This window comes from Camelus bactrianus, chromosome 6, assembly GCF_048773025.1.
Source record: "Camelus bactrianus isolate YW-2024 breed Bactrian camel chromosome 6, ASM4877302v1, whole genome shotgun sequence".
NCBI lineage: Eukaryota > Metazoa > Chordata > Mammalia > Artiodactyla > Camelidae > Camelus > Camelus bactrianus.
In genome coordinates, this window is record NC_133544.1 from 19,569,524 (window position 1) to 19,583,124 (window position 13,601).

The 13,601-nt window shown below is 39.1% G+C and overlaps 1 protein-coding gene and 1 long non-coding RNA gene across 5 annotated transcripts in view; one reads left to right on the forward strand and one right to left on the reverse strand.

The window, feature by feature from the left end:
- Positions 1–7,307, forward strand: part of STON2 (stonin 2) — a 139,698-nt gene extending 132,391 nt beyond the window's left edge. For all 4 annotated transcript variants that reach the window (XM_074365177.1, XM_074365175.1, XM_074365176.1 and 1 more), the window contains one exon: positions 556–7,307. In XM_074365177.1, coding sequence (XP_074221278.1) covers positions 556–639 — 84 coding nt within the window. In that variant the 3' untranslated portion in view covers positions 640–7,307. The remainder of the gene's footprint in view (positions 1–555) is intronic.
- LOC123617103 (uncharacterized) overlaps positions 1–13,601 on the reverse strand; it is a 53,007-nt gene that overhangs the window by 25,684 nt on the left and 13,722 nt on the right. The gene's annotated exons all lie outside the window — the stretch shown is intronic.

Genomic DNA, 13,601 nt, shown 5'->3' on the forward strand with positions numbered 1-13,601 from the left:
CTATAGCATTTGGCAGAGGATGCAGGTAGAACTGTACATAGCACAATACTTACCTGTTTGGAGACTTTTTAAAGAAATAAGGTAATAGAGAGTGTCAACAGCCAATTTCAAAGAAATCCTTTTTATTTGCTAAACCTTTGTGCTTGCCTGTTGTGTGCCTTTTACTGGGGTGCAGCAGTTAACCAGGGCGTGCCCCGTCCTGCAGGGCCTGGTGTAGAGGAGCCAGGTGGGAATACAGGGCACAGGGGGGCACCTAACTCCACCTGATGAGTCAAGAATAGCTTCACAGAAGAGGTGACGTTTGAGCAACTGTGAAAGGCCAAGAATAAGAATTTTCCAGGTGGACTGAGGGGGAGAGGGGATTCCAGACTAAGCAAAGGGCATGTACAAAGACAGAGCCATAATGTACCACGGCCCTAGCTTCATGTGGCTAAAGCCCAAAACATTAACCAAATTACAGGGAATCTCAAAGAACCCAGTGAGGTAGTCTCTTTCAGTTTACTTATTTGTTGGGATGTTTTTCTGATATTTCTCTCCGACTTCTATTCTTGACAGGTGGAAATTGAGCAAAAACACAGTTTGAAGCCAGACCTTGAAGGAGATGAAATGGAAAATCCCAGGGAGTGTGGGGTCCAGTGACAAAGCCCTCCTGCAGGGGGGCCCGACCCAAGAGTCACGATAGGATGTCTTCTTGAATAGCTGAAGCTCAAGTCAGTACCTACCATGGCTACTCCATGCTGGGAACAGCACGGTGGACCTTCCTGTTTGTAGCTACCTGTATTTTAACAGGATACCCTGAGGTGGTTGCTTTGGAGAGGCTCTGATCATGCCCGAAGCACCTGGGTCACCTGACTTTGGGGGCTTACAGTGTAATTAAGCCTCCGCTCCACTCCGCTTGTCTCACAGCACTTGGGTGTGGTTTGTTGTGACTGATAAAGTCAGGAAAAGAAACTCCCACATCAGTGTGGGGACATCCCTCTGATGTTCACCTGTCACTTAACATCAGTTTCTGGAAAACAGTCCTGAGAACTTAATTAACTCAGACTCCATCTCTGCCACTCCCTCTAGAAAACGCTGAGAAAAGGCACAGAGTTGATCTCCTCTTTGGGTGTGCTAGGCCTTTCTCCACTCTTTAAGTGTTAACACTATGCGACCGAAGTTTTTGAGTTGTTTCCCTCCTGGTTCTAGATTGTTTTGATTGAAACACTTTTTTTTCCGAGTCACACAGACAATGGAAAAAAGGCTCAATAGGACACATATGAATTCTGTGGTTAGCCCCACATTCTGCAAAGAGTGGCTGCTGAAGGGAAAGAAAAATTGAGCTTATTTTTCTTCATTTTGGGGAAAAGGGACATTCATTGTAAGATCATATTCAATTCAGGAGACAGCTTCAATCTCAGTCAATTTCTAAATTCACACTGAAAAACGTAGGCCATTTCTGATTCCTGAAACAAATGGCTACATTTGTCAGGGGCATTTGGGAGCTCTCTGTATACCTCATAGCCAACAGACAGCTGCATGTCTCTTTAACTCAAATATACAGGAAATATAAGTTGAAAAGGTCATTTTAAAAGCTGTTTCAAAACTAAGCTTGTATGAGCTTTTCAGAGTTTGATAATCACAGTATTATGCTAGATCTAAAAGGCAAAAGACTTCAGGGTAGTGGGGGGGATATTTTTCCTAACGTTGGGAACTAAGTCCTGATTCCAAGAATTGAGGACACTCACTATTCTTTCTCTTCATCTGTTCCTGTTCACAGTCTGTAAATCTGCTTCTTATTTGTACCTTGTGTTTTCTTAGCATGCAAGGAACCACATCGGCTGTCCCAACGGGGATACCAGTTCAACAATTTAAAGGCAGCTTTTATCTGCTTTCCTATTTCTCCCATGAAGAACAGAGTAATGGGAACAGAAAGCATGCTAATCAGATGACACAGAAATAGACATATCTAGTCTGCTGACTGGCAGATTCAGGGTTAATTCATTCAGTGAATATTCATTACATTCTATGTGTGACACTAGGATATAGAAATCATTACAATTTTTTGAGATACCTGAGCATGAGACTGAAACTAAAAGGATGAAACTGAATAAGCATTAATGAGAAACTCTGTATCCTGAGTTTCTTAACTGCAACCCCTAAGTACAGAGTGGTGTACCTATGCGTGTATGGATGTGTGTGCTGGTGTGAAGGATGTTGCAAAGTCCTGATTTCACAGTTTTTGTAGAAATGTTTTCTTAGGGAAATCTGAGTTCCATCTTGAATCAGAAGTATATCATGGGTATTCACAAAACTAATGCATTCAACCTGTGGTAACAGAAGCCCAAGGAGCCCTGCACGCTGCACTAATCAGTCCACATCTGGCTAGAGGGTTGGGTTCAATTCTGGGTACCACATTTTAAGAGATTAATAAACTGTGTCCAGAGTCAGGTGACCAGGGTTTGAAGAGTCTGATTATACAAGGAACAGGGGACTGGTTCCCCTGAAGAACAGAAGGCAGAGCTGGAAAGGGAGTGCAGAAAAAGAGGAAACAATATAATAGCTGCCTTGAAATCTCTGTTGAGCTATAAGAAGAGAGAGGAACTGGACTTACTCAGTGTAGCTTCAAAGGGCAAAAAGAGGAATTTTATGGATGACAGATGTTTACTTCAATATAAGAATGAATTTTCTAGTAAGAGTTGTTCTAAAGAATGGAATCAAATAGTAAAATTTCCAGTTGCTGCAAATGCCCAAAGGCTAAAATAACCCATCTATCCCAAATGCTATGAAAAAGGGACTTGGGCTAGACAACTATTAAGATCCCTTCTCCTCATAGGTTTAGTCTCAAGAGTAATAGGATTCTCTATTCTAGTTGTTTTTAATTTGATAAGCGGTTTTTCCTGCTCTCTGAAGTACAGTGGGGTTCCCTAGGGGTCCTTGTCAAGTGAGGTCTCCAAGACAGAGCCCTTCCCTGTTGTGCTAAAAGATTCCTCACAGAAACACCGACATGGGCTGAAGAGATGCCAAGGTGAAGGTCATCCTGGCACCTTCCGTATGCAGTGTTAGCACCCAGGCACCCTCTCGAGACCCCTGCCTCACTTGCTAGCATCACAATGTAAGCATTGCTTGTTGGACCTTTTTTTCCCAGTGGTTAATTCTCACTGCCTTTGTATTTTCACCTGGACATTGTTTTTTAAACCAAGGGTTGGGAAAACCTTTCCCATGCTACCTACATTCAGCAATCAAATTATCATTAATTTTTAAAAACAAATTATTAATTTTTAAAAACCTACTACCTTGATTTCATCAGTTTTGCCTTTCCTCTACTGTTTTTTAAAAACTGATTATAGGTAACATTTAGGAGTTTGGGAAATACTATATATTTTTAGATGTAGTTTCTATGTAGTTTTGTTAATAGCCTACATAGAAAACACGGTTGGGCAAATACATTTTGATGTGCAGATTCTAAGTTTGCCACCCTGGACCTGGATTTTGTGTGTATGTGTGTGGCCACAAATAATCCCTGTCTCTGTTATCAGTAATGCAAACCTGTTAAAAGTGTATTCATTTTACCAGTACATAGTATTACTATTAGAACATAAATTAGATGTCCCATGATATTAAGAGCTGTGCTTTCTTTTGGCTCTAGTGGCTTGCTTTGTGACTTTATACTAAAGGAGGATAAGAAATTATAATATTTCTAACAAGAGAACATGAGGTGCTTTGTGGGGGTATCATTAAACCTCCTTTGCCACTCTTATAAACATAGTACTAGTTATTCCTTATCAAAAATCTGCATTTCACTTATATATAATCTGGACAGTTTTTTTTTTTTCTTTCCTATTTGGTTCCTGCATTATTGACCAGGCTTGTAACCCTTGAGAACATTTTTTACATAAAATATTTATTTGAAATGAGAGTAATTTCTATTCAGATCCACTGGATGACAGCAAGAGTTTATTTCCCTACAAATTCACATTCCCAAAAAACATGACCCATGCAGGCAAGAAATGTATCTTATTCTTTGTTTCCAGTACTTAGCGCCAAGGTTGGAACATAACAGGTTTCTGCCAACTTAAATCCTTGCTGATAGGACAAATACATATTAATGAAATAAAGGGAAATGATTAGGTACTCAATAAATCTTTGTTGAACAAATACTGACCCTGAGACTCTAAGACTACCTAACCCTTACTTACCATCAATACTTACATTGAAGCAAGCAAGCATGCTTTTATTTTCTGGAGCACTTAAATACTTTTTCTTTCTTTGCCTCCACTGTTGACTGATGATAACTGTCAGCACTTGAGCACTTCATGTGCAGCTGAATTTAAACTACAATGTGTCTTATTCGTACTGGAAAACACTTCTGTGCCCAAAGACAGCAGTAGCATAGATGCTGTCCATGGTCCAGATCATTGATTCTGTTTTGTTCCTGCAAGTTAGACAGATCTGTGAGCCTGATCTTACCCATTTGAATGGTCAGTGGAAGAAGAAAGCACTTAATAGGGTATACCTGGCCCATCTTGGTGTGCTAGGTCTTTTGTTTTCCTCAACATTAGCCACTGACCTGTGTATTTATTTTGTCACCATAGTAAGATGGAGGTCTGAGGTAGGAAGGCCAACACTTGAGAAATGACATCATGATTCCAGTGCTGCTTTAAGTCTCAGAATAAGTTTAGTGGTGGGAAAAAGAATGAGCTGATACTTCTTAAAAGCCTTGAAAATACTAAGTTGATTTGAGTAGGAAGTACTGCTGTCTAGCCTACTTTTAGAAATTCTTCCAGTGAAGAATGGTAACTTTAACTCTTCTATGAATGATGATGGTAAGTTAATTCTAGCATATCTAGAGTTCACGTCATGATAAGAATGCAACTTAACATGAAATTCAATCAAAAGTGACCAAAAAACTAAATCTACAAAAATATCATCTTGTAAAGGAATTATCCATAACATTTCACTACCAAGTTCCATCCAAACCATGACAGCTCTTTTATATAAAGTTATCATAGCATTCTCACCAAGTCCTAAACAGGTTTTCTAAACATTACCAATGTCTAAGTGCCAATTCTCTGCAAGTTACCATTTCTTAATTATGTTCTTTGTAAATGAAACTTGCTTTGGATATTGTGACTCATATTTATCTATTTAACAAATTAAAAATGAATGCGATGTGTAAGGCAGTCACAAATGTAGAAAATAAATATGTGTATCAGTAATGGTTTCCCATGTATTAACTAAGCAGGAATGTGGAATTTCTACATTTCTTCCACTGTGCCTTAGCAAATCTGATTGAGAGTCTATTCCTTTTGTTTCATTTTAACAGCTAAAAAAAAAAAATGTATCTCTGAATTTGCAATTCCAGGCCCGTAAAGGCAGAAGCTATCCATGATGATGTGTGTGCCTGGAGAGAGGCAAATAATAATTACATGTAATGAAAAGCTATAAAAGAACAGAATCAAAAGGTAGAATTGCAATATGAAAAAATAAAATGCAGAGAAGTAACAAATATAGCACTGGCCACGAAACTTCAAAACACTTGAACGTAAGGAACTCAAGAAAAAATAAAAGATTGCCTAACAAGGATGAACAATAGAATTGAGTTCAACAAGTATTTATCTAGTGTTTACTGGTCAAGGTGCTGTCCGAGCAGTCAGCTTCCCTAAAGGGAGCTAATAGGGCCAAACCCAAGGACAATGAGGATTGCTGATGCAAAGACATTGGTGGGAATGCCCTTTATCAGAGGAGAAGTAGGGTTTCTATGAGTCTTTAAAGGACACAGTCATGGAGACAATCACCATGTTAACTATCTTCCCAGTTGGGCTTCAGTGACCTCAGCTAAAAAAAGTGAGGAAGCTGGACTAACTGTTCCATTAGGTCCTTTCCAGCTCCAGTTTTATGGATTATTTTATAAAATATCCTCTGGTGCCACTGTCAGTGATACTTCATGTCAACTGGACTCTTCATGTAGTCTTAAGAACCAAGAAATTTAAAATTTGAATATTGGGAAAATTAGCTGGCCCATCTTTGCCCTTGGTATGTCTCTATCCTTTTCCATCTACCCAGTCAACAGAAAAACACAAAACCCTGCAATCCTCTATTTTGTAGTTGCCTTCAAAACACAGATAAAAATGCAGGATCAAAAGGATGATGAAGATCGGCTGGCACACGCTCTGGACGTTTCCCTGGCATCACCTAGCACAGCAGTGTGTGAGTGTGATGAGGAACAGATAGGATTTGGGTACCACCTGAAGCAGAAGTAGGTTTAAGCCTCCAAGGTACTGAGGGGCCATGTTGGGATGATCAATGATTTATAGATATACAAAGGACTGCAGAAATTGAGGGTAGAAAAAGCAAACCTCCTGGCTCTGCTTTTAATATAGTTACGGCAAAACGAGATGAGAGGAAGGGTCAATCCTCCCTATCTAGCTTTATTGTCTCTCAGTAACATGAAACTGTAGTTAAAAAAATTTTTAAAACATGTACAAGCTACAAAATAGCACCCCTTTTGTGGTATGTGTTAGTATGATTTTAGTTTCCTGTACTAAGAATTGGTCAAATGTAATGGCTCAATTCCAGCCGGACAGAGCAAGGAATTCCAGCATCCTCTTCCTGTTCAGTCCCATCTTCTGCCTCAGATCAAACCCTCAGTGCTAGCTGTGGACACCGTCTAGCCACACTGTGACTGAAGCCTTAAGCACCACTCACTGTCTTGCCTCCCTGTGCTTCAGGGTCAGCGTCCCAGGTGGTTTCCAATGGGGGCAGCTCTGGGAAAGCAGATGTGCACACATCCCAACAGCACCCTCTGGGACCAGAGCATCTAAGGGTTTTGAGGTATGAGGGTGACAGAAGGGACAAGTATCAACTCCTCTGACCCTAACTCAGCATTCACTTAACCTTTGTGTCAAGTGGCCAACAGAACCTGGAGAAAACTTTACCGTATTTAAGAAATTGAACAATCAGTGTCTTAAGCCAGTGAGTGATAAAAGAGCACCCCTCCTCACTCTCCATTTTTGTAATGCCCACAGTGAATTTCAGTGTGTTAGGACGGATGGACCCAAGATCGAGTGAATGAGTCAGCTGATCGGGGCCTGGATTTTCCTTTCTTCACTATCCAGCCTCATTCAGTGCAATTTCTTGTACTATTGTGATTAATTTTATGTAAAAACAGTTTACTTATAAAAATAATATGTGCCTATGTAGTAAAGTCTACACACTGGCTAACTCTACAGAGGTAAGGTTTTGTTTTTAATTGTTTTGCTGAGTATCATCTGTAACACCTTTTTTTGAGCTATGAAAAAGCTATTAATAAAAGTTTTTAAACAAAATGTGTCACTATGCAAGATTTAATGAGGTCAGGCATAATGAAAAATGTTTATTAAGAACACTCATCACCCACTTAACATGGTTAGTGATCATAAGCTGACAAGTTAACAAGTGACTTGCATCCTAGTTAAGTTTATCATGCAGATACTTTGGTTAATTCAAGATACATTTACTGCATTCCTATTTTGTGCCTAATTCTGTGAGAAAACAAATGAAAACAATAGAGTCCTTAGGGTTTTGGGGGGCAATAAGTACACACACATATAGTAAGTGAGAAATATAAAAGGGCACATATTCAATTAACATAGTATTTGCATTATGTTCCTGGTATATTGTCAGCACTCGACAAATAACTGTTCAATTGATTGATGAATCCAAATGACTAATGTCAGCATAAATTCAGGAAAAAAAATCAACATGGACTAGAATACTTGGGAGGTTTTCATAAGAAAGATGGCTTTTCAGTGAGACCTGGAGGTGGGGGTAAAGTTTAGCTCAGTGGCAAGAGGAAGGGAGTTTAGAGTTGGGAGGAGGCCGCTGTAAGAGGGGTATGCTGGTTTAGCAGATGAGCCTGACCTGGGCAGAGGGGGTCATGCCCATCAAGAAGTAAGACTGACAGTAAGGCCTGGCGGTGGTAGAACTGGCCTCTAGCCTGACACTGGATTCAATCTAATAAATGCTGTGAAGCCACTTCAGAATCTTGCCAATGAAGCATTATTCTAGAAAGACTGACTCACCTGTCTACAATGTGCTGGGTATTTTGGTCTACGGGAAAGATTAAAGGTAAGGAAAATAATTTAAAGGGTTTTTTTGGAGTAAACAAGGCAAGAAAGAAACAGAGCTTTGTGTTTTGTTTAGTTCAAATAGAGCATAGACATCTTATTGCAAAATACAATTACCTACCAGGGGAGAACTCAGGCCAGTTCAGTGGCCAACCTGCCATCAAGAGAACTCTATCCTGAACAGAACACACAGAATTATATAGCCTAGTCAGCATGAAATTAACTGACGTTAGTAACTTATCAGGTGCACAAAAGGATTAACAGCCAGATAAGAGCATAAAATTTTCTTAAGTTGGGGATTTCTGAAGCATATTCTATTCCTTCCCACTATTCCTCCATCTCTATCTGCCCAGGGTCCTCTTTAACAAGTTTTGAGACCTAACTGCCCAGGTCCCACGTTGTCACAAGGTTTTAGCCTTCTAGAGTCCCCCTTTCATTTGTGTCACTTTAACAGCCAAGTGGAATAACTGCTCAAGTAACTATCCAAAGCCAAGTATAGTCCCTAATGTTCCTCAGGACTTGGGGGAGGGGGAGTTGAGAATGAGAAGTGAAGATGAAGATTTAAATGTCCTCAGAGTCATCTGTCAGCTCTTATTCTAAACTCCTTCCAGCTCCTCTTTGATCACCTCCAGCTATCTCCTCTGTATTCCTCTATGCTGGGCAGCTTTCTGTATTCCCAAATACAATAATATAAGCTAACATTTATGTAGTGCTTATACTCTGGTACAAACACTTAACACTAAGAATTTTAGATGCATTATCTTATTTAATGAAGGCAGCCCCCCTCGCTCCATTCTGCAAGGCACTAATAATTCAAGGCTGGTGGTACAACTGATGTTTACTGAAGGTTAGCAATCAATGGTGAGTATTTACAGCACAAAACAGGAAAGAACTTAAAACTGAATATCAGACATCCCTGTTTCTAAAGTTCATTACCTATACTCCACAGAGGGAATCCTTATTAAACATCTTTCTCCCACAGCTCTAGCCTGAGTAAATGGAGCCAGCCCCTCAAATCCCCAAACCACTATGTCTCTGACTGCCAAGGAAAAACTGAAAACTCTTCTTAAAAATCTCATCTTAAGTGGGAATTAAGTTCTAAAGTTTAGCACCCTTGAAAATCAGTTAAACTGTCTATAAAATAAAGTAGACTAAGGCATAAATCTTCTTTAATAAAAGTCACTCTATGACCCTCAATTTAATCTTCAATTTCTCCTTTGAGGATACAGACATAGAGTCATCACAACCCAAAATCCCAGCCACCTGAACAATGCCTCCCAGTTCATGGTCAATCTGGGGGTCATTAAAATGAGTCACACAATTATTCCCTGAGTTTTACTAACATGAATTGACCATTTCAGGCTTGAGAGCATCTTTTATCTGCCTCACAGACCCACTGAGTGGAATGGCAAACCAAATGGCTTGAATAAGAAGTTTAATGAGTCTCCACTATACTTCACTTTATTATGCAAAGCAATTTTTAGTTCCACTCCATCACATCCTGTTATGGACCTACTGAAGTATCTTCTCAAACCAAAGAGAAGTGTACCTTCCATTTCTAAAAAAGAACTTACATAAACTCACAGTTTCTCTTTAGAGGTCTCAAAATTACCGATTATATTTTTCAGAAGGAGTTAAAGTCAAAATATGTGTACTTTCCTCCCCAGCACAGTCTAGGTCAACAGAAAAGAACAGGATAAAATGTATTCTCCACCTGTTGGGAGACCCCAGGGGTCAAGACTTTTCTCTCATCTCTCTCTCCCTGTCCTCCGCTCTCTGCTGTTCACTAACAGGCATAAAGTCCTGAATGTCTACACTAATCTGGTGGCAGTGGCAGAGAAAGGGACACATCTCAGAGACTGAGACAGTCTCCAGTTATTTCCTTCCACGTTGAACTCTTTTTGAGTAAACTCCTATTGCACATCTTCTACTACCTTTAACTCCTGTGTGCTGCCTTTTAATGTTTTACATTTGTTAGGTTTATCCTCATTAAATAGTTGACTAAGAGAAGTGGCTTTCTCAGTATGTGGCCAAACTGCACCAAAAGCAACACGAATCAGCAAGCATAAATCAACACGCAATTAAAAATGACTAACGTTCACTCTGTATTTTAGTTAACACTCTCTCATAATCCCTCGAAGTCAATTCCCCTTTTCACCTTTGAGCCTCTGCAGTCTGGAAAGTCTTCTCTCTACTACTGTTTTTCTTTCTCTAAGCAACTCAAAGAGGTTACTGCTGTGAGGAATGCGGCAAGAATGTTTAATTCTCCTGATTTCCTAGGCAGTGCAAAATTTATCTCCCTTTTACTCTCTCAATACACTTCTAATAAGGGGATGACAGCTGCAATGAAAAAGAAAGGCTCAGGGCAAAGGACACAAGTATTTGGTGACCAGACTGAATGACGGGGCAAAGATGAAAGAATCAACAGTTGAGAACTACGGAGGCTGGTTATGTTTATCCTGCAAGCTCACAAGTAGCCTATTAGAAATTAAAACAAAACAAACAAAACAAAACAAAACCCAACTTGCCATTTCTTTTGATACCAAAATAACAAGTTGTATACCAGTACATTCTCTCCTGAGATTTTAAAATTAATAACTTAATGAGTAAGCAAGACATCAAGTTAAGGATCAATGTGGGAAAAGCTAACAAGAAAGTCTATGTGATTTGTTAAGAAAAACATAAAAGAAACTAAAAACGGCACAATCAAAGGAAATGTAAGAGCAAAACACCATGACACTCTACAAAGGTGAACACTTACTTCTAAAAAAAAAAAAAATGAATAGATCTGGTTTGTACTCAAGGTCTGTGACCCCTTTTCATAAAAATTTCCGTGGTGGGATTCTTACTTGCAGGTAAGCAATGCTTCTGTTGGGGAAATGTTTTCTGTGCCAAGGAAGGCAGTATGATCAAGCAGGGGCTGGAACTTGAAGCCAACATGCTCCTCACCTCTAAAACCTAGAACTAAGTTCTTTGTGCTCTGAGACCTTCTGTTTATAAACTATTTGGTACATCAATAATGGCAAAGCTAATTTGCTTTCCCAACCCTGGGCTGTCTCTGGAATCCCACTTCAGAGAAGAGAGAACTAAATAGAGCAGCAACTAATGAATCCAAAATCCTTTAGCCTGTGACAGTAATATTTTCAAGTACTTGTTTCTGATTAGAAGTATTTTTTTCATTTCTGTGGATTCGTTTACTTTTTTTTTTAATTGAAGTATAGTCAGTTTACAATGTATTAACTTCTGGTGTACAGCAGTGATTCAGTTATACATACATATATTCCTTTTCATATTCTTTTGATTAGAAGTATTTTTAAATTTACAGTTTAAAATTTTTTTTCATTGTTTGGGTTTTTTTTTGGGAGGGGGCAGGTAATTAGGTTTATTTATTTACTTTTTTAATGGCGGTACTAGGAATTGAACCCTAGACTTCACGCATGCTAGGCATGCACTTCTACCACTGAACTATATACCCTCCCCCCTGATTAGAAGTATTTTTAATGTGCCCTGAGAAATGTGGAGACAATAATTCTAAAAGTTGGCCCTTCTGAACAATAAGCATCATCATTATCATCACAGTAATTTGCTGACCCTCCTTTTACCTAGTCTCTCCTAACACATTCAATTTCTATAATTAAACATAAGACATAAATACATATTTCCCATTATAAAACCTCTCATCAAACACATTTCACTTGCTTATTAACATTTAACCTGTAAACCCCTTGGCTAGCTCAGTGTGCTTCCCTCTACATTACCCAACAGTAACATCAATGGCTACCACTCTGCTAGGTGCTTCATATGCATTACTTCATTTACTCCTCACAGCGGCTCTAGGAAGTAGCCATTGTTACTGTCCTCATTTTACCGGTAAGAAAATGGAGGCACAAAGTGGCCATTTAACTTGCCCGAGACTTACAAAGCTGAGAGGTGGTGGAACGTTTCTGACTTGAGTCCAAGCTCTTATGTATGCTACTCTGCCACCTACAGGAAAGTTGTGAGTGGGTCAACTCAGTTCCAGGGGACAGCAATGATGAACACAACTTCAAAGTACTCTGTCTTCTTCGAGAATAACTGCTGATCAATATAGTAGTCCTCCCAGAAACGTTTTGAAGCACCCTCTCTGTGTTCTATTAAGTTCAAAAGGTACAGAGGTAAATGAGACATGGTCCAGCTCTTCAGAAATACTCAGTTCAGAAGATGATTTTCATAGCCATAAGGGCCAAGAGCAGCACATCTGCCACCTTCACTTGAATTACAAAAGGGCATCATGCTTTCTAGGCTGAAAAGCCCTATATAAGAACACAGGGCATACTGTGAGTAGGGGAGGGTATAGCTCAATTGGTAGAGAAGAAGCTTAGCATGCACAAGGTCCTGTGTTCAATCCCCAGGATCTCCTCTAAAAATAAATAAACCTAATTACCACCACAACAGCACCCCCCCAACCCCGGAAGAAAACAAACAAAAAAAAAAAGAAAGAAAGAAAGAAAGAAAGAATGCTTCAAGTAGATTGAACTGGATTTCATCTCTACTTCTCAGAAGAGTCCTTTTACGCAATGTAAAAACAACACAACAGTACATAGCATCCTCAGCTCCATAGATGGTACCCAAATTATGTGCTTCTGGAGATTTATTTTTTAAACATAAACATGAAAATATCTGAAGCCACAAATTTACAAAAACATAAATATATATGTAAGGAAATACAGGAGTAGTAACTGAATATGTTAAAATTTCACTTTAATCCCCTATCAGCAAAAGGTAGCAAAGGAGGTGAACCTGTAGGACACAACAAAGATGTATAAAGGATTGGAAGGGAAAAAAGAGGAGCAACAAATGGAAAACCAAAGCCAATGAAGAGGTGATGGTAGAAGGACTTACAGAGAACGAGCACATCCTTAATCTTGAAACTTCAGGAAAATGGGATATGCATACTTTAAACAAGCACACACAAAATGCTTCTAAGAATGGCTTTTGGCGGTTGTGCCATATTTATACATGCTATGCAGCAATGTGGTTTTACAACAAGAAATATTTTATGTCTACTTTTACATACTTGCATTTACCATGAGACCACAGAATATTTTTGTCCACCATCATCAACAGAAACTATAAACATTTAGGGAATTCTTAAGATTAGCAAAATAATTTGTTTTAGCAACTTAAGTACATTAAAACTTTAAAATATTGTCATTCTTACCCTCAAAAAGAATTACGCATAGGATAATGTACAACGCAAGGTATATACAACAAGTGCTAAATAAGTTGTGCTGAAATGATGGATTTTAGAAATTCAGGGAGGAAATCAAATAAGCTATTACAATTGGGGGGGGGGAGGACTTGGAGAAGGGATGTGTTTTGAGTCAGCTTATAAAGGAAAGGGTACTGCTTCAAAAGGTAAAGTAGGGCACAGCAAGGAGGGCAAGTGCATACCAAGGAGGGGGAACACAATTATGTAAGTAAAGTAGGCAGAATTCACTGCAAATAGTGAATTTAGACACAATCAGCATATCT